General features: G+C 38.6%; 1 protein-coding gene across 1 annotated transcript in view; it reads left to right on the top strand.

Moving 5' to 3' along the window:
* LOC144652561 (MFS-type transporter SLC18B1-like) overlaps positions 1-27633 on the top strand; it is a 34134-nt gene that overhangs the window by 80 nt on the left and 6421 nt on the right. Inside the window, exons 2-6 of the mRNA XM_078512614.1 lie at positions 22200-22467; positions 23331-23426; positions 23925-23998; positions 25304-25451; positions 27066-27134. Of these exons, the coding sequence (XP_078368740.1) occupies positions 22200-22467; positions 23331-23426; positions 23925-23998; positions 25304-25451; positions 27066-27134 (655 nt within the window). The remainder of the gene's footprint in view (positions 1-22199; positions 22468-23330; positions 23427-23924; positions 23999-25303; positions 25452-27065; positions 27135-27633) is intronic.

The following is a 27633-nucleotide window of genomic DNA, read 5'->3' as shown; positions in this document are numbered from 1 at the left end:
TGTTGACTGTACTCGTGCTGTTCTCGTCCAAATCGGCTCAGATGCGACCAGCATGAAACACAACTTCTCTTACATTAAACAGTTTAAAGGAAAAAAATGCTTTTAGAGTTGCAGACTATGTAATTTGCATAATATCTGCCACATCCCTTGAAAAGCACGCAAATATTAATACTCAGTAATTCGGCAAATTTAGCTATTTAAATCGTTTTACAAGTTTTAGTTGTGTGGGCCGTCTTATATTTTCGACTTAGAATGGCGAAATGTAACAATAAAAACGGTTCTTTTATAATTGGCGTTTGTTTAGCAACGCCATTTGCATAATGTGTGTGAAACGCACGCATAAGCACCAAAAGCTCGAAGTCCCTGTGGCAAACGAAGATAAAAAGCGCAAGGTTTTTGATATTTCTATGCTTTTTTCTGTTTAGTAGGATTCAGTTGGGATTTAGAATGGCCTGGTCTAAACTTGTGAAATGAATGCCGGTGAATACACCATACTTTTGTATGTTCATAATAAGCGATCAAACTGTTGTCAATATTTAAATTTTTTACTGCCCTGTATATAAAAATATATCAAAATTAACATGCGTTCTCAACCTTTGAAGGACCATTTAACTTGGGAATACTAATAATAATTTCTTGCGTTCTGGCGTTTGATGGTTTTTGAGCGGCGGCCTCATCAACTTGTGAAATTTTTCGCTCCGGCCACACTCAAAATCAGGCCTTTTACAGCCTTGACTACTGAGAGCTCTTAAAAATACACCTTTAAAACGTATTAGTTTCCAAAAACTTAAAGTCGTTGCAGTTAGGTATAACCTAAGGTACGTAGTTCACTTGACACGGTTTGAGGAAAAACTTTTTTTAAACCCGAAATGCGATGGACTGGTTTAACAGAGACCGCCACTTAAAGAGTTTTGGCGGCGGCATAAAATTTTATTTATTGGCAGTTCACTTTGGTAATCAATTGTGCAAAACGTTGTCTGACACCCATCAAACTTGAACATGCGTTCTAAGAACATATTCCCTCTTGTAAGATGCAGCAGACAGTAAAGAGCAAATTCCCCGCGAAACATAATTCATGCATGCTTTCAAGAAACGCGTGCTACGATGAACTCTTATCGCCAAAGATCAGGAAAAGTTTTAATGCTGTGTTTTTTATTTGAGCTAAGCCACTTAACTATTCCAATCAACCAAGATATCTTAAGTCCCGGCAAAACGACTCTAGTTTAAGTCTGGGCGAATTGACAAGTGCGAGCAAAAAGACTCCGGGCGTACGGGCTTTCGGGCGAAACGACCGCAATTCGATGGAACGCGGCATGAAATTTATGGCCTTTAATTTCCCCCGCCGGCTAGGGCTTTGGCCTTAAGGCCAAAAAAGAGAAAAGAAGATTAACAGCGGGGCAGCTGTAAAGTCAATATTTTTTAGTTTATCGGCGGTTGAGCCCTGGGGTCAAGGTTAGAGTGGCCATCGACGCCACCATGTGATGAACACCCAGCTTTTAGTAAACAACCCCAGCGACATTGCCTTTCTTCAAGCAGGCTTTCGGGTGCAATAAACGATGCTAGCAATACTATTCTCATGGAAAGGATCGAACCTGAACATGACATACCTCTAGGCGTGGTGCTGCTCGCGGACAAAGGCTTCGGGGATATTGCTTCACTTTCGACTCCTTCGCGCGCTGGACAAATTTGGCTCATCCTCGGTGTAAGAACCTGTGAAACTCACCGGTGACCTGAAACAATTAGAACGAAAAAAGCAACAAAGAGCGTCAAAAACAATATAGAGCAGGAAAACAAAAGCTCCAAAACAAAGAAAAATATCACAGGTTCTTACACCGAGGTGACGACGTGCGCTCAAGTTCAACCGCAAGCTTTCAAAGTTCCGCGTAATCGTGAAGCATATAATTAAATATGCAAAAACCTATCAAACAGTTGGAGGTTTGTGCCGCTATCCTGGGTCGTCTAAGCCATTCGCGATATAACTATGTACGTTTCTTGCGCAGAGGCACGTTGTGCTATTTGGCACTATTTAAACCGAGCTCCCGCAAAAGTGAAGTTGAGTGAACTTTAAAAAGCATAAGTTTCGGAAGAATTTTTTGTTGAAAGGTAACAGTGATTCCAGTGGGAATATAAAATGACAAAAAAATCGGAAATAAAGATGATTTCGTATGATGTAACACGAAACGGTCTATATAAAAAATAAAACTGAAGGGAAATGTTTCACGGACTTCATGCGTATAGGAAGAGCTAGGAAGAGCGCCAACATAATAACGGTTCGCAAGAATTTTTTGTCGAAGTCCGCGAGTCACGGACTCCGTTGTTGTTGTTGTTGTTTTTCTTTAGCCCGTCGCATTTCAGCGCAAAATACTGATTGCTTTCGTTTTACTTGACAAGAAAATGATCGTCTTGAACGAAAATAAAAGCTTTTGCGAAACTTCTCGAAAGAAAACTATTCAATTCTTTGCCTTCTCTTTACTTCAATTTTTTATTCGAACTTTGATCCGCGCTTCTATTTTTAATAAGAAGAATGGATTCTTAAAATTGACTAACGTATCCAAATTTTAGATAATTAATTCATTATTTATTCATTATTCGCATAAAACTGTAGGTTTTAGACTGCAATTCTTAAAGGCTGGTTCTCAATCGGTTCTCATATGATCGCCCCGATTGTTTCTATCGCATCGATCGTTTGCTAATACTGAGATGATCGTAGGTGGTCAAAGCGATTGAAAGCGATCGGGGGTTCTCAAATGATCGTCCCGATCCCTGGTAAGGGCGAAGACCGACGAAAAACAATCATTTTAGCCCTAGATCCAACACAATGGCAGCCATGATGAAAAAGCAAAACTCGTGGCCTCCTATCTTTTCAGTTATTGCAGTTCTACGAAGAAGAGGGGAAAGAGAAGCTAAAAGGATAGAAAACGCCATATATACGGGCAATCCAAGCGCTCGTGATCGCCCCAATTGCTTCAGACGTTAGCTATCGTCCGTGTTATGTTCACATTTAATCGCCCTGATCGCAATAAAACTTTTTAAAGTGACAGAAGTTATAAAAACGATCAGGGCGATTATATGAGAACCAGCCTTTAGAGTTTCTGAAACAATTATACTACTCGCCCTCGTTTTGTATAAGCGATAGTTTTCTCGTAGAAAACTCGGGCTACACCTACATACATACTGTACATCATTTATTTGTTTAAAAATAAAAAATAAAAAATAAATAAATATATGTTTATAGTGGTCATGCACTTAGCTTCATATCTCAACGAGATAGCTAGTTTACAGGCATGCCACTGAAACAGAGGAAACAAATGATTTTAAATGAACATAACAAGATTAAAAATCCCAACTGGCAGGAGGCAAACCAGTAGGCTATATACAAAGTGTGGTCGAGGATTTGAACTCGGGACAACCGAGAAACAAGTCCAGCTATTGGCAGAGGCAGGTCTTGAACCGGGGACCTTCGGATTACAGCACCAGCGCCCCAAACCACTCGGCCACGCTTGCCTCCACGTTTACACTGGTCGGTATAAAGGGAGCCATAAAGCTGATGTGAACCTGCGGTTAATTAGGCTCGTAGTCTAAAAATAGACTCTCTTGGTAGCGCAAGCAAGTAAACTTGACGAAATCACAAACCAAAAACTATAAATAAACCACTTTCACTGAACTTTATAAATAGTTGAAACATGAAATATCACAGCGTGCTCTCGGTTTATAGTTGGCTCTGGGTTTTGTCCTACGTATACGTAAGAGATGGATCAATACCAACGTTCGAGGTATTAATCAGACTCACATTTCTTGATAAAATTCACGAGGGGTCATTATATAAATCCCTTTTCCAAGATGACAAAAGCTGTCTAATTAGTAGTACATCGGCTCCGACCGTAAACAATGTGGTATTTGGGTGCTTTTCAATTTTATTTTCAAAGTGCGACTGGTCTGACCAACAGGAACTGAACGTTGTAGAATGGAACGACGGGCGCTTTCCATTCCACCAAAAATTCCAGTAATTTCGGAACAAGGACGAATGGTACAGAAATTTCCTGGGAAAGTTTTCAGAAAATCCGGAAAGTGCTGAATTTCCGAAATGCGAACCATTCAAACGAAAACCCCGGAAAATTCCAGAAGCAAAATCAAATGGAACAGAAAGTTCTCGAAAATTGTTTTCGAAAATTTGGGTTTACCTTGCGAGGTTGACCTCTTTTCCGGAAATTTTGTAAAAAGCATAAAAAATTTAGGTGAACTCGGTTGCTTTCCGTTGTTGTTTTGCAGGCGGCAGCAAAGAAATGTACAAATATTTATAACGCGCGTGCAGGCTACGCTCATTATCGCTCATTAAACTTTTTGGGTTGGCGACGTTTCCGTTGCTTGTAGTGTGCCTTTTGAAAGGTCCCTGAGTTTATTTTCAGTGCTCGGAATGCTTTTTATTTGCGAAACCGGTCACAGTGCATTATTTTAATGCACCGTAGAAATTTCCATATTAGACGCACTACCTGACCATATGCAAAAATTTTTTGCCTTCCGTGCAGTCAACCGGAAAAGTTGGAAAATGCTGTTCCATTTGCACTGGAATTTTCTGGAAACTCAAACCAGAAGTTTTGGTCGAATGGAAAGCGCCCGACATTTTCCGCTTAGTTTTGGCCAACCGAGCGGAAGTGTCCTTTCATTTTGCATCCCTTTCCCCAGTTCCCCGCATCTGTGAGACGCTACTGAACTTAAGTAAGGAAACTGAACAGTTTGTCTAAATGGAACGGTAAATTTCGGTCCGACCGGTTTCCTAGCGGATTTGGTCCCCCCTGGAGTTGGTTCCCTCAGACCATATCTGCAAGCGGATTTGGTCCTCTCAATCCCGTCGCAAACTAGAAACAACTGTGGTTTTCTATTTTTTACATGACCCTAAAGTGCAAAACCAAATTAACAATTGCGTTTTGTTAGATTGCTGTGTAGCTAGAATAAAAACAAGTTCAATTAATAATTCCTTAAGTGTTTTTGGTTGAGTGCATGAATTTACAAAAAGATACTGGACAATAGGATTACTATAAGACGCTAAGTACATTGTTTTCTTTCTATGTTTACTTTTTTGCGACTGACTATAAAACAGCTTTCTGTATTGCCGATAGAGCAAAGAGCAGGTTTTGAGTTATTCCAGTCATGACTCTGATCGAATCGCGTAGCTTGTTCGAGAACACAAAACTGCATAACCACTGTATAAGTTGTGTGTATATTTGCCGGTTGCAAATAGAATAAACAAACCCTAAAAAAAGTGGACCACCTCCAGAGGTGGCGCCGAATATTCCGGTTCGCCAGAACGGACAGAAACGAACCTTTCCATTTGAATTGGGACCGAAATTTCCGGAATGCTTTAGCTTAATGGAAAACACCCTTTCTTTTGTGTTATGTATTTTGCCATTGTGCGTTTTTCACAGAATGGCCCAATTGTGTGCTTTCCATTCATTTCGCGATTTATTGTGACTTGCCTAGCTTATTTAAATAAGACAAGGTTGTTTTGATGATTTGTTTTGCTACGTGTGATGTTCGTAAGGAGCGGGCTAGTGTGTTTTGTACAGCGTGCCTTATCTTTGTTGTTTCCTTTTTGACCCTTCTGACTTCGATTTAGTTTTTTCCGGACCATACGTAACACTATGAACTTTCAATTGCCCATAAAGCAGTCTTCCCTTACTCGGATCGATATGAAAAATTACACCAGATTGGATTGAAGTTTGATGGAATATATTTTTTGTGAAAGTCGATTTTCCATAGCAACGATAAATAAGTTAACTTATCTCTTGACATCGTGAAAGTTTTGCTGGTTTTCTTTATCGCGATTCAGAGAATAATAAAAAACTGGTCCGGCAAAAAACTGTATCGAAAAACCTTAAACTGTTAAATTTCTCTGAGCTTTCAACACTGCTCGCAAGCTGCTTGGTCCCCGGGGGGGGGGGGGGGCACTCAAAAAAGTTTTGTACGGGGAGGCTCCGCCCCAAGCTCTTACCCCTTACCCTTTTATATACCATTTTTACAGAAATTGTACCCCTTTCGTATACCTTTTACTGAAAAAAGGTACCCCTTTCATATACCTAAAAGACATGGCATAGACTTAGAACAGGACGTTTTCTTGTCATTTTCATGCTGCGCTTTATAAATTAAAATAATACAGTCATAAAGTGCGTCTGTTCAAATATTTTAATTCAAGGCCCTTTTAAAACCCTAAAACACGGATTTACATACCCTTTCATATACCTAAACTTGTGAAATCCCTACCCTTTTATATACCTGAAGCCTGAAAAAGGTACCCCTTTCGGGCGGAGCCTCCCCGTATAGGCCATTATAGGGAGTACCCCCCCCCCCCCCGGGGCTTGGTCCCGCTACTACGTGCAAAACGCGATAGTAGCGTAAGCGAATGAGAGGCGGCTGTATTCGCAGGCTAGAAAAATGGGTTCAATATGGGTTTCTTGAATCTGTAAGAAAAGCCCCGTAAATTTTCCATAAATTTAGTCATGGTGGAAGTGGTATTGGTTAAGTCCGTTTGAAGGTAAAACCGAAGTTAAATCATTAAGAATATTTGTCCTGGAACTTCTCTCCCTGAGAAGCGATTTCGCTATTTCGAGGAACTGTTATACTCTGGACACTCTGGCGGCTTAAGCCAATTTTGAGGGTCGGTTTACGGTTACATTCCTTTTTATCTGGCTGTTTATATATATACGGTCAAGAATTTATGGCTGTTTAAGGCTTTAGGAGAAAACGAGAGCTTTTGCGGTCAAGGAAGAACAAAAAAAAACAGTTTTTTGGGACGTACGACCCCAATGAATTGCGGTCGTTTCGCTTACGAGTGGTTTCGCTAACGACCAGTGAATCTTCATAATACGCTACAGCTCGTTACTGCTGTTTGAAGTATTCGACGCTGTTATTACATACCGGGAAATATAACGCTAAACGTGCAAGATACTTAAATAGCCTTTAGTAATTCTGGAGGCGAAAGCTGTAGATTACTTGCGGTGTATTATTTAGAATAATTGTTTTGAAAGCCCATGCGTATCCAACTGACGGACTCGAAGATCAAATTGCTCTAGGCGTTGTTAATCTTTAGAAATCGATATCGGGAATCCATAGATACAATTCATATTCAAGTCACCTAATAAAACGGACTTACCTTCAAGGAAATCGGAACACTATACAAGCTGAAGCAAACTTTTCAACTCACCGTCTTAAAAAACGGCCGACTAGATACACTATATGCTAATTAAAACAAAAATATTTTCGAATAATGTTTGGAAAATACCAACAATAGTGTACCAATCTGTTGGTTGGGACATAATAGAGATCTAGATGTTTCGAAAGTTTTGATTACAAAGGGACATACACAAACCTTTGTTTTCGTTCAAGACGATCATTTCCTTGTCAATTAAAATGAAAGCGTTCTATTTTGCGCTGTGAATGCGACGGGCAAAAAAAAAAAAAAAAAAACAACCAATGGCTGGACCGTGACACACCGACTCTTATAAAAATTTCTTGCGAACCGTGATTATGTAGGCGCTCATCCAATAGTCCGTGAATCGTTCTCCCTTACTGTTTATAAACCGTTTGGTGTTAGCTCATAAAAAATCCGATCTATGTTTTCGAATTCTTTGTTATATTCCCACTGGAATCACTGTTTCACGGTTAACGTTTAACGAAATATGCTTTCAAAACTTCTTACGCTTTTTTAAGTTCACTTAACTTTTTCTAAGTTCACTGAAATTCAGAGCAGCGAGAACAAATATTTCGAGGATAACAATACATTGTCATACAAATTTTAAATTTATTCATTAAGTTCGTTTCATGAAAAGATTGACGTTTCTCCCACAGTCGAGCTTCACACCGGTTCTATCTGTCTGAAGCAAACGGATAGAACGTGTTGGTTGATCTTAATTCAGTCGGACGAAGTCAACTTAATTCGCTCAGTTTGGTTCGTCTAATGTGAAGTTCGACTAAAAAGGGACTAAAAAGCTTGATGTGTTTAGTGAAAAAAAAAGCTTTTCTTTTCGAGTTCTTTCTCAGTGACAATGGCCGCATTAATTTTTGTTCCTTCTTTCTTCTACAAAGCGAAAACACCGCCAACTGAATGCTCCTCTGAGACCGTACGCATTTTATGTCTGGAGGTCTGGACACAAAATGCCCACACAACAGACGGGATTTTTAAAATATTTTCATTGTTCGCTGTTGTGTGAGGTAGGCGGGTCAGTCAACTAAACATTTTGACATATTGCTCGATACCAACGCTGGTTGGTTGTCGTCAGGGTCGATGAAAAGATTAATCAAGAGATTGTAAAATAGGAGCCATTCGCACTTGCGGACAAGTGCTACGGAGAATTTGCCGTATTTCATTCTTGTTTAACCGTAATAACTTAAGTATTTTTAAAAAAGCCAACAGCAGCTTATAAGCTGGAAAAACAGTTTACCGGTACTTACTGTAAGTACTGTTTATCCGATATTACAAAGAGGCGTGCTGGAAATAATGAAGGTTCCTTTTATGTTACTGAGCTTTTGTAGTCGTAATCTGTTAGGATGGTAGTGTAATTCAATTACCGGAGTATCTTGGTAAAAGTAATTAGCTGTCGAGTTCAGCTATTTGTACTATGTTGGTTCGCTGCTATAGCGACACGTAAACAAACCTGAACCTAATCGAAACGTCGCGATCAACTACTCAATGCGATTCCATCGTGAAAATTATTTTTCCAATGATTTTTATAATCGGATAACATTTGAGGTCGATCATGCGAAATCACATCATTGCGTTATTGCCAACGAGTCAGGCCTTCTGGAAGACCAGAAGGCCTGACGAGGCGGCAGATCATAGAGCCGCGAGAAGATTTGTATGTGCGAAAAAAATCTCACAAACGCTCCAAAATGAAAAGGTAATGTAAGTAATGTAATGTAATGTAAGGTAGATCGTGACGACACAATGTCTGATGTTTTTAGCCAATCTGATCAGCAGAATCTGTTCAGCACGTGCACACTTTGTTGTAGTTTGCCCAATCAGCGCGCTACTAATTTGTTCAGCGCGTGCATGATGCATTGGCTAAAATTCCCAGACAAGATGCGTCTCAGATAACAAAGAGATTTCAAATCTGTTCGATTGTAAAAGCCAAAATTACCGAACTAGACATTGAAATACGAAAGAAACTGGAATTAAACTTTGTTTAGAAGTTAATTTCATTTAAGATAAATGAAAGAAATGCATTACAAAGCTTCAAAATTGCCAAAGCTTCGAAAATTTCGAAGTCATACAAATTTGCATGCGTAATTAAGTTAGGTCTGGCTAAGAAAACAACACGGATTTGGTTTCGTGGTGATTTTATGGATCAGAAGAGAGCTATTTAGAGTTTTTTTTTTCGTTTCTCGAATTTAGAAAATAAATGCCCTATACTTCATGTTTTTCCTGGATTGTCCGGCGTTTTTTTCTCGGGCAACCGGGCGTTTAATTTTCCTAAAAGCTGCAACAAAACAACGTGACATTTGAAACATCACGCATTGTGCGTGATGAATTATTCTCGGAACGGTGGTGGTATAATAAAATATTTTAATAAACTTGTTCCATCTTTGGCCACGCAACTTGTCCGATCAGGGATTTACCTTTTAAAACCTCAAATTTTTTGGATACTTATGTGTTGAGTTGATTTTACTGCAGTGTGGGAAGTTTGAATTGATTTGTTTTGACAAATTTTGTAAATGTTTGCTTTTTGTTCGTAATTTATTTTCCAAGTTCAGTGGCTCATAGCCACTTCCAAAATAGCGGCATCGAACAACAGTGGCTTGAAACTCTCAAATAACATGGATTTTACAAACTTTCTCACTAAATCTTCACTACTTTGGTATCATGTAGAACTCCTTTCTCATTTTATTTATAGCCTTCACAAAATCGCATTTTATTCCAGAAACATTCAAGGTTTTCAAAGAAAACGCGAAATGTTTATTGATCGAACCAAAATCATAAAGCGTAATTTCAGCCAAACATTTACAATTATCCTCCCTTCTTCTCTCCCATTGTACTCGTTGGCATTTCTACCGATAGGTACCACTAGTTATATCAGAAAACCTGTATCATTCACCATGTACTAGTGTACACAAACCGTGTTTTGACCAAACAGACAGTCAATCAGAGAGCTATGTTAAGAACTTATTTTGCTATCAAATGTTTAGTCCAGTCATTTTGTGGTTGGACCTGCAACTAATTGCAACAGAAGCTTTCTGACCGCAAATCATTTCGAATAAGTCTCTAGATCAACATACTAAAAGTCCCAAAGGATCCATGCATGGGAACATCTCGAAAATTTAACGGATTCTAAGTCGTGCTTTTGCGTAACATGAAAACGAGGCTCCAAAACAGAAGTTCTGTTATTATGCTTGTTTATGGCCAGAATTTCATTTATTTCATCCAAAAACCATGAAATATACTTTAAATATGCTTGAAAACTTTCATCCGGAGGAAAAATTAATCAAAAAGTATTCAATAAGCAAAATAAATCTCATTATATTTAAATTTTCAATTGTGAAGCGAATCGGTCTACACCAAAAATGGTAGTTGCGATAGTTTATTATCCTTTTATGGGTCGCACAAAACTTTGCAAGCGAGCCAACAAATAAATATATCTTTCACAATGGTGAAATATTCTAAAAGAACATCGTTTGTGAACTGAAAACGAATTTCACAGTTTCTTCCAGCTCTTGTGTCAATCAACGTCATCATCGCTATCATCGAAATCTTGATGGGGTTAGCGATGTTGTGGCGCCGCGCATGTTTTCAGAGTGGAGGAAATACATGTGACTTCACTTGGGTTCAGGTCGATCATCAGTAGAAGTGTTATTGATGACTTCCCCTGATGGCTACCCCGGTGGACAGCTTGCATCATTCCAGCCCATGCTGGGCGTGTGGTGCTAAACAGCAGAAACCTCTTCCAAAGTATGTCCAAATTCGCTGTGGGATCTACTTTCTCTTGAAACAACTACGTCATTGTACTTTATTTCCTTTATTTCCAACGTTTCCAGCTGCTGAGATGTCTTGAGGACTTAACTTTCGTCTCGGGACGCTTCTTTTTCGGTTAGTGCCAGGAGTGATGATACGAATCATGCCCATGCCATGAAAGGTGTCGTTACCGTCAAGGGTTCGCAGATTATGGTCCACATTGTCAGCTATGTACTGAGCAAACTCTCCGTCATAATCGGGCTTATCAGTTCTCTGTTTCAATGCAGCATTTTGATTAAACAGCTGTACCTCTTGGTACGAAGAAAAGAAGCCGTTGCGAAGAAGGTTGTCTATTAGAAATCTCGATGCGAAGTTTTGATGAAGCTGCACTGCTAAACAAACTCAGTGTAAAGGCGCAAGAATCACTCTAGGTCGCGCCGTCTGAACAATAGCCTATCCAATTGATGCTAACTTCACGTTATCTTAACCAACCAGAATACCCTTCAAAAACCTAGTGGCTGGAAGGAAGTCAACGTTTTCCTCAGCTTCTGTTTCGATCGAAGGGAAGACTTCGTTAGATGTTTTAAGCAATTTGATGTCATTCTTAATCAACCTTGAGGCAGCCGAGTTCTGATAATACTTAATTTGTCCGAAACCAGATCAACTTTCTTTTGCTGTGAGTGAAATTCGTGCAGAATAGCTGATGCAGCACTTCTAAATGTTACAACATTTGGCTTTCGTTGATCTCGGTTATAATAATCTGATCGCCAGTGTTCCTGAAGTCTTGCCTTCATATGGGTGTGGCTATATGCGGCAGTAGCTGAGTCACCAAGATATTCCTCCATTAGATCCATGAGAGTAATTATGAAAGTTTACCTTTTTGATAAAAGCTTCGTTTTTTCTTTTCTTACTATCCAGCTGATCTGACGCACTGATTACTTTTGGCATTTGTTTTTCGGTCCTGAAGTTGACGCTGCATGGCTGATGGTAAACAGCACCGGCGGCCGGCAAATCATAGACATTTAAAATTCTCGCCTGTACCACTTCAGCCCAAGAATCCCCCTTTCAGAACATGTGTCTAGCACAGTCTCTCTTGTCTCGATGGTTGTCACACGGAACACCTCTCCTGGCTTTCTCTTTTGCTTCTCAAAATCAATTTTGTTACCACAGTAGAAACAGTCAGTTTTAAAGCTAAAGAATTTTTCAGTCTTGCGATCCAATGATCGACGTTAACTTGAGCTTGCAATTTCTTGCTTCTTGGCTTGGCCAATGTTACTAGGGTGGCAATACGTGCGGCGATATGCCTTGTATAACTTTTGACCGGGAATAGTTTGGATGTCATTGCGCTCTGCGCTTGCGCGGTTTATACCTTCACTTCCCTTCAGACGGAGAGATACTATTTTTGACAAATTGCACAACACATTTCATCCATTTTAGGCTCTTGCTGGTCTAAAAATAACCAGGATATAAATTAGACTGTGTCAAACTTGCAATATTATTATAGACGCTCTATGTTTCGCCCAAAAATTCGGGTTTAAAACCTTTCGGAAACATATCATTCTTTATAAGTAGAAGAAAGGATAACGTTGTTCTTATTTTAACTCACTGCAGCTTTGTATGCAGTGATCTCGCTTTTTAGTAAATATTTTTGAAACCAGAATGTAATACGTCGCATTTCAACTGCGTTGAAAGACTTAAAGAAATACTGTAGCCGCAGAAAACTCGTTAGAATCGCTTTAGAAACAGTGCATTGGATGCGATACACTATGAGTCAGCAAAGGGAAACTTCTCCATTTTGAAAGAAAAAACTACTCTTGAAGAGAACTCAGAATACACTTACCTGGTCGGAGCACAGAACATTGAAGTTCTTAAATCATTTTGTTCGATGGAGATTAAAATCTCTGCAGGCGTCAAACACAGCAAACTATACCTGCGAACTCACCCGCCTCAGGTGTGAGTCTCATACACGACTCCGAGTTAAAAACTTCCATCTCACGCCAACTCACGCTTTTATTTCTCTTTCTACACGAAAATTAAGCTTCCTTAAATTGTATCACTATTTTTGAAGAAAGGTTTAAACAGTTCAACTAGTTTCATTAAAAAATTAAAAAAATAAAAAATCGCTCCAGATAAAAAACCCAACTTTACTTAAAGTCATTCAGTTCCATACACAGGCTAGGGTTGAGACTTTTTTACGCGGCAAGCAACTAAAATAGACATAAAATTAAAGCTGTGTACTAATGAAATATCACAAATTTACTTGATTTGTAAAATAAGAAAACCTTCCAATTGAGATATCGTTTCAAATTTTGTTGTATTTTTGACTTTTAAGATATAAGCACGCGCTTTTTTGGAAAAGCTTTATTCAGCCTCGTTTCCGTGCATCTCTAAAAACGTGTTTCGGAGCTTCTAAAAACACCCATTTTTCAATGACTTTCCCTGCCGGGATTTTCTGGGACTTTTGATATGATATTAACGATAAGTTTCTCGGTCAAAAACCGTTGGAATTTCTTCTGTTGCAATTAGTTGCAGGTTGACCCATTATTTTTAGTAAAATGACTGGACTAGTTCGGCAAAACGGAATGTCATTTTTGATCCAGGCTTATTTCCTTTACTAGTTAAGCCTCCGCGGAAAAAAGCGGGGGGCAGGGAATCCGGGGGAGGGGGTCATACCCTTCATATAGCGAAAGCTACATTTTCTAAACAATGCTTGAGTAAATTCTGTCAGACTCTTGTTTAAGCCTGGTTTTCACTAGCGACGCAAGCGCAAGTACAAGCGCAAGGATAACAGCTCTTATTTCACCGTGAAAACGGCTTCGACTCAAGCAAAAGCACCCGGGGGGGGGGGGGGTACTCCCATATGTGGCCTATATAGGTATGTGCCGCCCGATAGGGTATGGATTTTGAGATTCTTGGTCCTTAAATAGGGTATCATTTTTGCTCCTTTTGGCATTGTGTTCCTGGTGTGATCCTTAGATAGGGTACCTATATTCTATTAGCAAAAATAAACGCCCAGCTAAACGAAAAAAAAGGTATCTTAAAACTGAATTTTCTTTTCAGGTATTAGTAAAGCGATTTTATAAAGATTTGTGTCTTGCCGTGCGCGGTTAGCCGTTATTTTGGTCGTCGCGGAAAGCTTCTCCTCCCCTTGAATAGGGTGTCATTTTTCGGGTTTGGGCCTTAAAAAGGGTATCAATTTTCGCTTTCTTTATCCTTAAATAGGGTCAGGGTTTAAGAACCTTGGCGGCACACCCCTATCCGAAATTTATGGGATTATTCCCCCCCCCCCCCGGGCAAAAGCACAAGCGCATTGCATTTCGTTATTTGTACGCAAGCGCAAGCACAAGGATCAAAATTTGCCCTTTTTTGCGTGATTGCGCTTGTGCTCGCGCTTGTGCTTGCGTCGCAAGTGAAAACCAGGCTTTACATGTCGCGTCAAACAGGAAATATATAAGCGATGGCTACTAAGTGGTGTGGAGTGCGAGATTGATAAATTGAAATGCACATAGGCAAAAAAGGAATGACGAGCGATTGTGATTAATTGAATGTAATTGATTGATGATATCCTAAAATAAATCAGATGCAGCTAACCGGCAGGGCACAAACAATGCAATGCCACGAAGTTTGTGCCCAATCAGAAACGCGGATTCCAAATGGTATTGGAACTAATTTGTTAAGAATAATTTCCCAGGGGAATTTAACCCATCATTGTAAACGTTCTTCACCGATTGCGCTGCCTAATTGACTTCACTGATTGCACTGCTTAATTGACTTCGTGTCGCCCCATCAAACAGTTCCTGGGTTTCTTAAAATGAGGTAAGATGTTTTTTTTTTCTTTACGATATGGCAAGGATCAGTGGAAGAAATATAACAAGAAACAGTAATAGAATGTCACTGATAGCAACTCATGTCAGGGGCACCCAAATTAAAGGATCGCTTCGGTCAATATCTGTTCGGAAGGCCTGTTATCCCCTCAGATTTTCGTTAGTGAAATCCCAGCTCGAATCTTCGCAATATGGGAAATATAACATATGTTAGTTTCGGAGCGGTAAAAATGTTGATTTGGGTACGGGAATACGCCATCTACGATTTTCGGAAAGGTAAAAACAGCTCGCAAATGCGGGTAATAGAATTTTATTCCCTAATGGTTTAACTTCTGCCACTTAAATATTCAGCTAGAAAAACCGAAGAGATTTAGCTGTGTTTGATTTCACAAAATATCCCTTTAAAAGGCTGTAAACGATACGAAAACAGTACAATTACCATTCCAAGGCTCTTGACTGAATTTCCTCGTTAGGTGCTGGGATCATGTGAATGTCCTCAAATTCAATGATAATTTATCAAGCTAAAACACAAAAGAAAAAAATCACCGTGACGGTAGTTTGCATATCTAATGTTGATTAGCATAGATTTTTTATTTACGATGTTCTGTGTCAAGCTTAAAAACACCTAGAAAAAGCTATACAGGTGTTTGCAAATCCGTTATGAAGCACGAAGCCCGAGTCTTTTGCGTGTACAGTAGAACCCCTATTACGCGGCCAGCCTTTTGGAAATGTTCGTCAGGAATCAGCATAAGGCCATTTAAAAGGGTGACGTTATTTCAATTTCAATACAAAATAACGTGAAAAGGAACAACAGAGCCAAATGAGCTTTGTTTTCAATTTCTCTTGGGACAGCAAGAGAAATTGAAAACAATGCTTATGCAAAATTTTGGAGGGACAACAAAGAGTATTATGGTATTTTTGAAAATGGCCTACAGGGGTTAAAAACGATAGAAGAACGCTCATTGGGAAGGCAGAAAGGTGGCCGCGTGGAGGGGGCCGCTTAAAAGGTGTTTAATTTACAGTATCATATACGGACAATAGTTTGGGGACTCAGTAACTGGCCGCTAATTGGGTGGCCGCTTAATAGGGGTTTGCCTGTATTCTCAAATGAAACAATTAAGAACCCTTAAGAAACTAAAAATATTTAATCCCTACCTTAAGTATACTTAATCTGTACTTGGTGGTATTTCATATGTATTTGAACAATGAATACTTGCTACTTAATTTGTATTAGAACACTTTCATCTTTCCTGTTAAATACCTGTAAAAATTTAATTTGTATTTGTGAAGTATTTTACATGTATCTTAAGTTTTAATGTTTTCAAGACCTGTTCGATACATGTTAAATACAGTTACTAACTCATACTTGTTCTGTATTTAACTTATATTTAATGGTAAAATAGCCATTAAGTGGAGTTTCTAACCAGTGCCATACTTCTTAGGAAAACGTATTTAATTTTATGTCTTGTATTTAATTCATGCTTGTGTGTTAAATATCTATTAAGTGAAGTATCTAACCAGTGCCTTACATCTTAGGATTCGATTCAAATACCCATTAAGTACCCTTTTCTAAAACATACTTAATTTAACGTCTTGTATTTAATTCATGCTTGTGTGTTAAATATCTATTAAGTGAAGTATCTAACCAGTGCCGTACTTCTTAGGATTATTCAAATACCCATTAAGTACCCTTTTTTAAATCAAATTTAATTTAACGTCTTGTATTTAATTCATGCTTGAGCATTAAATATCTATTCAGTGAAGTATCTAACCAGTGCCGTACTTCTGAGGATTATTCAAATACCCATTAAGTACCCTCCTTTAAATCAAATTTAATTTAACGTCTTGTATTTAATTCATGCTTGAGCGTTAAATATCTATTAAGTGAACTATCTATAACCAGTACCTTCCTTCCACTGATTAGTCAAATACGTATAAAGTACATAGTTCATTTGGTGTCTTGTATTTAATTCATTCTTTTAAGTTAATTAGTCATCAAGTTAAGTATTTAACTGCGATCTTCTTTAACAATTTTAAAACCCCTATAAAAAACGATATTTAACATGTATTTTACATTTTAATAAGGTGTCACGTTAGGGCCATTGTAAAACATACAACATTACAAAAGATACTTACCTTGTATTTTAATTCTCGGTTACTCTAAAATTAATTTCGTAATCAAAAGACAAATGATAAAAGTACTTTATTATTGGCGATGAAGCGCTGTCTTTTGCTTTATAAGACTGGCTCACCTCTACAGAAGTCCAATGAATATTTTATTCGATGATGATCGCGCGATCTTTCGAGACGCTTGTATTCAAGCTGCAGAAAATAGTTGCTTTGCGATTTCATCTCAATTTTCTGTTCAGAATTCGGTTAAGAGTAATCAAAATAAGATGCACTTTTAATTGTTCATTTTTTGCTGGACCACACCGGAAGAAATGTCACGAGCGAAGTCACGAGCATTTCCCGCCAAGGTCGTTAACTGAGCAATACGATTGGCTGAGTTAAGTCACGTGGGACAGAGTACACGCCATCTCCGCGCGGGGAGTGAAGAAAATTTTTTTAGTTTGAGTGCTGAAAACTAATTCGCTTCGCATATCAGACATACGGACGGAAAAAAGTGTTGTTTCTTTGTTTTAACGCTTACATATCGGTCCTGTCTTGGGGGAAAGTTCTTCTTTGTTGGAGTTGTTCGAAAATTGCGGGTTAATTCGAGCCACATCGTGGACCGCGGTCTGCAAGAATTCGGCAAGTCACCTTCGACCGAACTGTTATGTACCGCGTTGAACAACAACAGTGGATGAAGATGAACATAGTTTTTACTGAGGATCATTCACATTTAGTTGATGACATTGCACTTAATAACGCTTTTTAGACGATTGTTGTGTGCATGTTTAAGTGGCCATGCTGTAAAAATTCTACGAAAACTTACGGAGACTACGAAAACGTCTTTAACCTTGATCCCGGCAGCACATTTGGTTCTTGATCACTTGAGGTAATTAAGGTTAGTTCTCGTTTTATATGTCTAAATGATACTTTTTCCTTTCAAAAACAGTTCAATATAGACAAGAAACAACTAAAGCTTTAAAAGCTTACATTTATAATCTTCATTTAAACTAAATTGTGGCGACTTTCTGGTCAATTGTGGTGCAGTGCAGTAGCTATATATAGCTAAAGTAGATCGAAATGCGATCAATGTCTTCTTTGTCGGTTTAACAACAGCTCCGTAAATCATGCCAGAATTTTATGCATTTACTTTATTATTGAAATTACCAAGAAATATAAATCGCTTTAACATTTATATAAGCTTATGTATTTTGAAAAACCTTGAATGATTTGCCGGATGGTGATTGAATTTTTGCGAAAATTCTAGCCGTGAAGCTCGCAGAGATAAACTTAATTGTCGGATCGATTCTTGCCGTGCATGCGATCTCGCCAAGATTTTGGTCGCTGGGAATTTTTCTCTTCGAAACGTTGAAAAGAAGGCATGTTAGTTACATGTTAAGTTCAAAATGTGTCGCTATTATGCACCTATCAATGTTAAGCCCGAGGGGGGGGGGGGGGTAGGTCCCCAGGGTAGGGATTTTGATCGTACATGATGGCCCCAGGGTAGGGATTTTGGTCATATATGAAGGTTTGAAGGGACATCTGACCACCTTTCATGGGGATTTTGACCAATTATTTTGTCCCGGGGGTGGGGAATTTGACATTTTTTTATAGAAAATGTCAAAATCCCCACCCCTTGCCCGACCCCCCCCCCCCCCTCTCGGGCTTAACATTGATAGGTGCATTAAATATAGATTACTAACGACTTTTATAAAATTAAATATAGATTAAATTTGATCTTCAAGTATACATTAAATATCTTAACAAAATACGCATTAAGTAGCAGTTTAAGTTCCTGTTAAGTAGGGTTGTTAATGTGAAGTTAAGTGCAGATTAAGTACGCATTAATTACTCATCTTTGTCCTTTTACTGTTGGAAAATAGGCATGTTAGTTACATGTTAAGTTCACAATGTGTCACTATTAAGCATAGGTTAGTTACGAGTTAAATAAAATTAAGTATGGATTAAATTTGCTCTTAAAGTATATATTAAATATCTTAACAAAATACACATTAAGTACCAGTTTAAGTTCCTGTTAAGTAGGGTTGTTAATGTGAAGTTAAGTGCAGATTAAGTACGCATTAATTGCTCATATTTGTCCTTTTAATGTTGGAAAATAGGGATGTTAGTTACCTGTTAAGTTCACAATGTGTCACTATTAAGCATAGGTTAGTTACGACTTAAATAATGTTAAGTACAGATTAAATTTGCTGTTAAAGTACCAATAAAACCTTCATAAAATACACATTGTGTACCTTTAAATTACTTCTTAAGTATGGTGCTTAAGACCAGGTTAAGTACAGATTAAGTATGCCAAATTTTCCCAAGCATGATTCGATCTTGCCCTTTTCCGCAAGAACACGCATGATTTACTGGCATCCTACCACGAGTGAAGAGCGGCAAGGTCATGAAAGCGTGTCGAAAACGGTATACGAAGAAAAGAATTTAGTCAAGAAAGCTATTCGCCAGTCAACAAACCATAAGAACAAATCATGTGAGCCATGAATGGCAAATTACTCAAAGATCAAGGAAAGTCTGTTTAGAAAATCTCGACTGGTATATAGGGAAATCTTTGTTTACAATATTTGCCTCATTAGAAAAAGTACTTCACTTTCTGCCGCTGAGATTTCGACGAAAGAAAAGATTTCCTCTTACTGCTCTAGTCAGAGCTCCCGGTAGTCAAAAGAACGGTCTCCGAACTACGGTTTGGTCTTATTTGAACCCGAAAATCGTGCGTAACTTGAAATTAACAACGCTCGTCCAACAACACAGAATAATTAACTACGATGAGCAACTTTGAAAGCAAAAGTACCTCACTTTTCGCTGGGAACGAGGTTGAAACTTGGCATGAACCTTTGAAATATCGTGTTCTTGCGATAGCTTGAAAATAATGCAAAACAAATCGGCAGTTTTTCTGCAAGTTGCTTTTAAATTATTTGTTTAATTTTTCCCATATTTAGGCGTAAAATCGTCCATCTTTATCAATTGATAAGATTTGATGTAAACCTCCGATCTTTTAATCTTTTACAATACTAGTTTTAAGTGACATCACCCATAAAAGGGGTGGGTATTTGGTCAAGATACCATGGCATATTAAAATAATCGGTTTTTATTTACAAAAGGCTTCAGAAAATTGCTCAAAAAATTCAACAAATCTTGCTTTATCGCCACAGTATTTTTTTCTGATTTCACATCATTACTCGTATGACTAGCTTCGTGAGCGGTTGAGACGAAGCAAATCTCGGGATCTGATTGACTACCCGAGCGGTCAAGATGGAGCCAGTTGACCGCTCGGGATCGCGCGCTACGTACCCGCAAGCGAAAAAAACTTTTTCCGACGCTACATTAAAAAGCTTTTCGTCACAACACAAATATTCTCTGTCTGTTTCTAACGATAGGGAGTCCGATAACAAAGAAGTAGGTCTTGAAGCGAATGTAACAAATGCAAACGAGTGTCGTCTGAATTTACTTGCCACAAAACCCGGCTAATACAAAAATTAAAACAAAAGGCGACTTGAAGACATGGTAGTGGTTTTGTTTGGCCATGGCAAAGGAAAGAGAAGTCAGTGACATACATGCCCGGGGGTGGGGGGTACCCTGTGTATTTTTGGGTGGGTGGGGGTGTACGTGCTGCTGGGACTATGAAACCCTTAACCTATACCAGACCATCTCCAGCTGGTTTTGCAACCCCATGCTACACTAGATACCGAATATCCCTACCCTATCCTAGTCTTGCTTCTTTTTAGAAATGCATCACTATCAGTGTTTGTAATGGAAAACCATCTGTTAACAACGTTGTCACAATGATTTTATTCACGTGTAGGGAAGCCTCTTTCTCTTCCGAGTTTATATTCGTATTCTGGACTTAATTCTTCAAACCACTGATCAGTTTTTCGGCAAATGATACCCTTTTCTAGACCAAAACTCTCTGATTTCTATACCCTATCCCAGACTTAATTCACCTCTTTTCAGCCCTCAAAAAGAAAATTAAATTTCTCAAACTTGCTAATCGACTTTGCGTTTGAAACCTTAAAACAAGAATGTTCATTCCATCTAGCCACCAAATTCTGATTATTGGACGTTTTGCAGAATATTTGCTCGCTTCTGGTGCTTTTGTGGTGCAAACCTGCCCTGACGCGGGTTAAATATTGAAATTGCGATTGTTGTTGCATCGTTTTTCTCCGAATCGATTCATTCAAGAATTTGACAGTCACTCGTTAAATTAAACTTTCAGTTGGCCCAATCAGGATAAAGTAGCGCGCGCCATTGATTGTGCATGTTCATCCTTTTTTGCAGGGGTGGGATAAATTTTTTTATATTTTTAATAGCATATACTTAAGTCTATTTTAATTTTAGTCCTACGTTTTATACATGAGCCTCTGGCTCGGACATTGAGGGAGACCTCGTCCCACGTATGGACAATAAAATTGCATTGTATTGTATTGTATTGTATTGTAGTGTATTGCATTGCATTGCATTGCATTGCATTGCATTGCATTGCATTGCATTGCATTGCATTGCATTGCATTGCATTGCATTGCATTGTATTGTATTGTATTGTATTGTATTGTATTGTATTGTATTGTATTGTATTGTATTGTATTGTATTGTAGTGTATTGTATTGTATTTAATAAGGTAGTTCGAAACTCTGGGACAAAAAAAAAAACACAGTCAAGGTCACCTAATGGCGATCTCGTGGAGAAACATAGGTCTGGAGTGCATACTATTGGGAGATAAGGAGATTTGAAGGGCTATGTCACGCAATTTTATGCACTGACCGACTGTTCATTGAACTAACTGAAATATCACAATAACGGCTTAATTTAAACTGTAATAGAACTCAAAAGATACACAGAAAGGCCAAACAGAGTATGGTTGGAAAACATTCGAGGAGATTAAAACGGACTGTGTTCGGGTAAACTTGAAAACTGTAGGCCCGACTTTTTTAAAGTTTATGTCAATTTGTATAAAAGTGGTATTTATAATGCTCGAAAATCATCCTTCAGTGTTTGTTATGTGGCCGTGATTTTTCCAATAAAAGGCTTTTGTTCTGACAATTTAAAGTTTGAAGCTCTTAATTAACAAAAATAAATAGAATTATCTAAAAATACCGTGACGTAGCCCATGGGAAAGTTCATTTGATATGGAAAAGGGGGTATCAAGATATTGGTGGGCTGAAAAAAAAAAAAAGAATGTTTGGGAGGGGGCACTGAAAAAATGTTGAAATCAGAAGGGGGGATTTTTCCTTGATACAAACAGAGTATTTATTCCTTATCAATAATAACAAGTGAGTTTAATTTCCAATTCAATACAATACTTTTTTTAGCCTGACCAGAACACTTAGCTTTTCGCGAAAAGGCCAGAGACCAAGCCGTGACGCTCTCGAATCCGACAGCTACGATGAACTACACATCGAAAAGGCTGAAAATAACGTCAGTGATCAGGGACTCGGTTCAACAAAATCAACACAGGAAGCGACAACACAGAGTTTTTCATGGTCCCTCCACAAAGTGGTGATATTGGCTTCATTGTGTGTTGTCAACATTTTGTCATACGGAGCGCTTTCCATGATGGCCCCTTTTTTTCCGCATGAGGTAGGTGTAGTAGCAATACCTTAAGTTTCCTTGCGAAAAAAGAATACAAAAAGTAGGCAGTCATGAACAAAATGCGGGGGAATTTTTTATTTCTGCAGCATAAATTATGGCTTAGGAAAATAATGACGTCTAGACAATATTGGCTATTTTCACACTAGAGACGGAAAGATCGTCTGCGACGGACAAATCTTGTTAGTGTGAAAACAAGACGGACACTATTTTTGACGTAAAAGTCGTCTAAATATGTCCGTCGATTTGGCCGTCTAGGAAGACGATTTTTCGAGGACGACTTGTTCTAGACGGACAAGTCTTCTAAAAGCCGTCTTAAATTCACACTAGGCGGACAAATCGTCAGACGACTTGTCCGTCTAGACGATTTGTCCTTCTTCTAGTGTGAAAACGGCCAATGTAAATAGGCGGATTAACTAAACGTGTTGACAGGTTGGGAGACGTAACGCCTCAGTCTCCTTGAATTCGGATGAGTGGAAGAATGAGTGGAAGAATTCGAGGCTTCCCTAATATCAATTAAGATATTAAAATCAAGAGTGAATAATAATTCACGAGCAAAAATAAAGCAAAGACTTAACGTAAATAATTATTCACTGTTCTCATACAATCTCAGCGAATGCGATTGAGTGACCTCAGATGTAAACATTGAGATTAAGACTTCAGCGAGATTTGAACACGAAAGCGAATCATTTATGCTTCATTTATGTCTGTTTGTGTATGGATAGAGTCGCGTGTAGACCATTATAATCAGAATAAGTCACACACAGATAGTGAATCAAGCAAAACTGTGCTAATTTGGAAAAAATCATGTTACTGTTCCTCTGTTTAATTTCTTTTTAAAATTACTCCAACAGGCAGCCGCCAGAGGCGTATCCACCACTTTGGTGGGTTTTATCTTTGGAACGTACCCGGCTATGGTCTCCCTTTTTGCTCCTATATGTGGATTGCTGGTAGGTAAAGCCTGCTGTAGAGTCAAGTTGTTTACCAAGCCGGAGCTTAACCAGGTTGTGTAGCATTTAAGCGGCTAAGAGTATTTCTACTCCCCAACCCCCCTCTGGATGGGATGCTAGTCCATCGCAGAGTTACCTCTCAGTACCCATTTATACACCCGGGTGGAGAGAGGCACTATGAGAATAAAGTGTCTTGCCTAAGAACCCAACGCAGTGCCCCGGCCAGGGCTCGAACCTGGGCCCCGCGGTCCGGAATCCGGCGCACAAAACCATTAGGACACCGCACCTTCCTTAATTCTTAATTCGCCACAGCGTTGCTTAATTCTTATGTCGGGAGATTACCAAAAGACTAATGCTGTCTTGAAAAACCATATGAATTGCAAATTATAATTTTATTACACTTAATTCATAGTGTCATACGACAAACATTGCGTTCTGAAGAGGATAAACTATAATTCATCCATTTTTAATGCCAATCAATTTGTGTATATTTAACAGATAGCAAAGTATGGCCCTAAAAAAATTGTGTTGTTTGGTATGTTTGCTGGCGGGACATCTTTAATCTTGTTTTGGTAAGAAATGATATATTTTTTATCATGATTAAAACTAGTTTCCATCATGATCAGTTTACTTTAGATGCAAAGCTTTGATTGTAAATTAGTGTTAACTTTATTAATTTTGCACCTAATAAAGTATCTATCTATCTAAAAAATGGCGGACATGCGGTGAAGAGTTGAGTACCCAAAAGCTTTAAAATTGGACTATAAGCCTGGTTTCCATATGATCGCAGACGATCGCAAAGGATCGCAGACGATCGCAGAATTGTAGGTTCTGCGATCTGCGATCATATGGAAACACACTTTTGCGATCGTTTGCGATCGTCTGCGATCGATCGCACACCATCGCAGACGATCGCAGAAAATAGAACCAAGTTCTATTCCCTGCGATCGTCTGCGATCGTGTGCGATCGCCTGCGATCGTCTGCGATCGTTGCGATCATATGGAAACACAATTGCGATCGACTGCGATCAATTGCGATCGAAATTTATCCCATAATATTGATAATCGATCCCATCATTCAACACTTCTGCGATCGTCTGCGATCTTTTGCGATCATATGGAAACAGTTCGCTCTTCGATCTTTGCGATCACACGGTTCAGTAAATTTCTGTGATTTTGCGATCCACTGCGATCGTCTACGATCATATGGAAACCAGTATGAGCTTTATATGAGACCAAATGTTTACTTAAAATATGGGCTAATGAAGTAATACAACAGGAATGATCGGCAATGAGTAGAAAACAGAACATTTGATAGAACATCGCCACGAAATGTAACGACGGCGGATACAAGCGCACAACATTGAAAGGCAAAAACAAACTTTACAAAAATATTTTTCTTTTACCTAAGATAGCACAAATACTGGCAATACTGTCTCCTTGCAACATGTTACGTTGAAACATGTTTATTCTAAACATGTTTCGGGTTCAGTAAATGTGAACACAGCTTTTAAGACTGTTCAGAGTCTCACTATTTCTGAACGTCGATTATTATAATATATTAAATATTAACAATAACAACTTTATTTTAAGTGTCTGGTCTTCTGGCTGGCCATGAGGCCTACTAATCGGGGACACTATTAATAAAACGTGAGACATTAGCTAACGGCGTTACGAGGACGAGCCCGCTCACGTATCCCGTTTCGCTCTGGCATCACGTTTTCTCCCGATTCTTCAGTTTGTCCGGGAACAAGAAACAGTCTAATACCATCAGTACCATTATGTATAGTGTATATTATTGTTGTAACAGAGTGGCCAGTTACAGTCTTAATTTAATTGCCAGCCAGTCATTTACACTTTCGTTTTCTTGTTTTCAGTTTCTGTGCTTGGCTTTCCAATACAACAGAATTTGTCGCGGTAAGCTTCCTGTTGAGGACACTCTCCGCATTTGCAGGAGCCGCTGCTGAAACGTCGGCCATGTCCATTGTGATAGAAGCGTTTCCGGAGACATTAGGAATGGCCTCAGTATGTTTGTTTGTAATTTGTAAGATGTAAACCACAAGAAACGAACCTGAAATGTTACCAGATACTTGGCCGACGAGCTTTTATAAAGGAGAGCACAATTTAGCTAAAATTAGAATATTTTTTTCAAGGCCGAGCTGGAAAGTTGAAGATATTTTTTTACGCAACACAACGACAATACAATACAATACAATACAACAACTTTATTTAAACACGGTAAAAAAGTTTAAAGCTAAAAGCTTGTGGGGCCGTGTACAAATTAAAAATTTAAAAAGACATATAAAACGACATCCTAATATTGAGAAGATAGAAAAAATTCACTATTATAATAACAATTAAAAATTCAATAAAATTTAAAAACATCATCGTTCAGTCTGACAGTCTCCGTGGATAACGCCTCGAAGCTAATATTTTTAAGAATGTTCTTGCCTTTTACTATGTTAAAAAACGACTTAAAATTACTAGTTTTACCGTGTAGTAAAACTAGTAATGAAAAAATAGTGTTACCCGGCCAAGGCAAGACCAGAAAATTAAAACAAGCACATTTACGAAATTGCACATACCACAAAATATAAATTATATGTAAGTTATGTACAGATAACAGATATCCACGAGTGCAGTCTGACAAGCAGATCGAGCCATACTTTATAAGCTTGCTCTCAGGCTCTGCTTTCATCTTGTGGAGGTGATTAAAGACTTTGGGAGCAAGATTAGAATTGGAGAACATTCTTGTTTCAATTAACGAGCAATAAACTAACAAGGATAGTTCTGCAACACAAAATTGTTATATCGTTTGTGACACGCATTTTAGCCAAATTTAGACCATGGAAATGACCATCAAGCTCGGTGAAATATAACAATGACCCCTGACAACAGTGAAGGGGTATTTCAATAACACAGCAAATACAAAAGAAGGTACGGATGGCCAAAAGTGACGAAGATTGAAATGGATTGCGATACGAGTGTTTGAAATATTGTCTGGCTGAACAGTTTTCAAAGTTAATCTCGTTTGCTTGTGACTTTAAATTTTAACGCCCGGAGACAAATCTGGTTTCAACGAAACTATGTTTCTTTATTAAGACGGATTCCGCTGAAAGTTCGAGCAATGAGTGCGAAAATTAAGTACCAAAAATCTACTCATTGCACGGCAACATTTTGTATACTATTTAAAAGATCTCATCGAAATTCATTTGTCTTAGTGACCCCGCAATTAAATTCTAAAGCATTCTCGAGAAAATTAAAGTCAAACCTCGAAAAAATGTATTAAACGCGCGCCATTTTGTTTTGAACTGGCGCAAGACGTCCGTTTTAACTGAAAAAAAGACAACTTCAAATCCATTTTTCTCTCGCGGGGTCAGCTTGAGTGCTAAATTTTTTGCAGGTTTTTGTTAGCTGTACTAAAACTGTTGCCATGCTAAGAGGTCTTTTTGGTAACTTTATATTTGCCTGTATTGCTCGAAAATTGTGCGGAAACCATCTAAAATTCCTTTGCAAACATTAGGATTCATAGCGAGTATTTTGGAAAACTAAATAAAACAAACTTCACTCAGCCGTGACACAGTCCTTTTAATTAGATCCCCCGCAGATTAAATCCACTAATTTTATTTGCTGTTAAAGGGGTTCATGGAGGTAGTTGGTGGAGCAGCATTTTCACTGGGACCAGTCGTCGGTGGAGTTCTTTACACAGTAAGTGACATGATAGGGCTAATCAGCACAACTAATTCTAAACCAAACGTTTGCTATACAGTCTTTCGTTGACATCAATTGAAGTTGTTGTAAGTGATCAGACACTCTGTTTATCAGTTTACAGACATACGAAGAACTGTATTATGTATTCTCGCTAACTCGCTCATTCTCGTTGTGCCCAGTTACACAAAAGGCTCTAGATTGTCTCACCAAGCCACCTTGTCCTGGGCTGATCTTATGGCGCTCTTCCATTTAATACTAGCACTTTTCATCTAAACCAATGTCGTTCACCTCCATATTGTTTTTGGTCACCCCCCCCCCCCCCCCTTCCTTCGTCCCTCCAGACTCCGGGGCTGTTCTTCCACGCGCTGTAGGATGCATTCGTAAAACATTTCCAAGCTATTTTCATCTTCTTTGGCAAAGAATGGTGCCCATAGTTTCTTGCCTACTATCCTGACCGTTAAGAAAACTCCATTGAATAGAGCGTTTACCGCGTTCA

This window comes from Oculina patagonica, chromosome 4, assembly GCF_052425735.1.
Source record: "Oculina patagonica isolate OP01 chromosome 4, crgOcupat, whole genome shotgun sequence".
Lineage (NCBI taxonomy): Eukaryota > Metazoa > Cnidaria > Anthozoa > Scleractinia > Oculinidae > Oculina > Oculina patagonica.
Note: the sequence above shows the minus strand (reverse complement) of the source record. Positions and strands in the feature narration are given on the sequence as shown.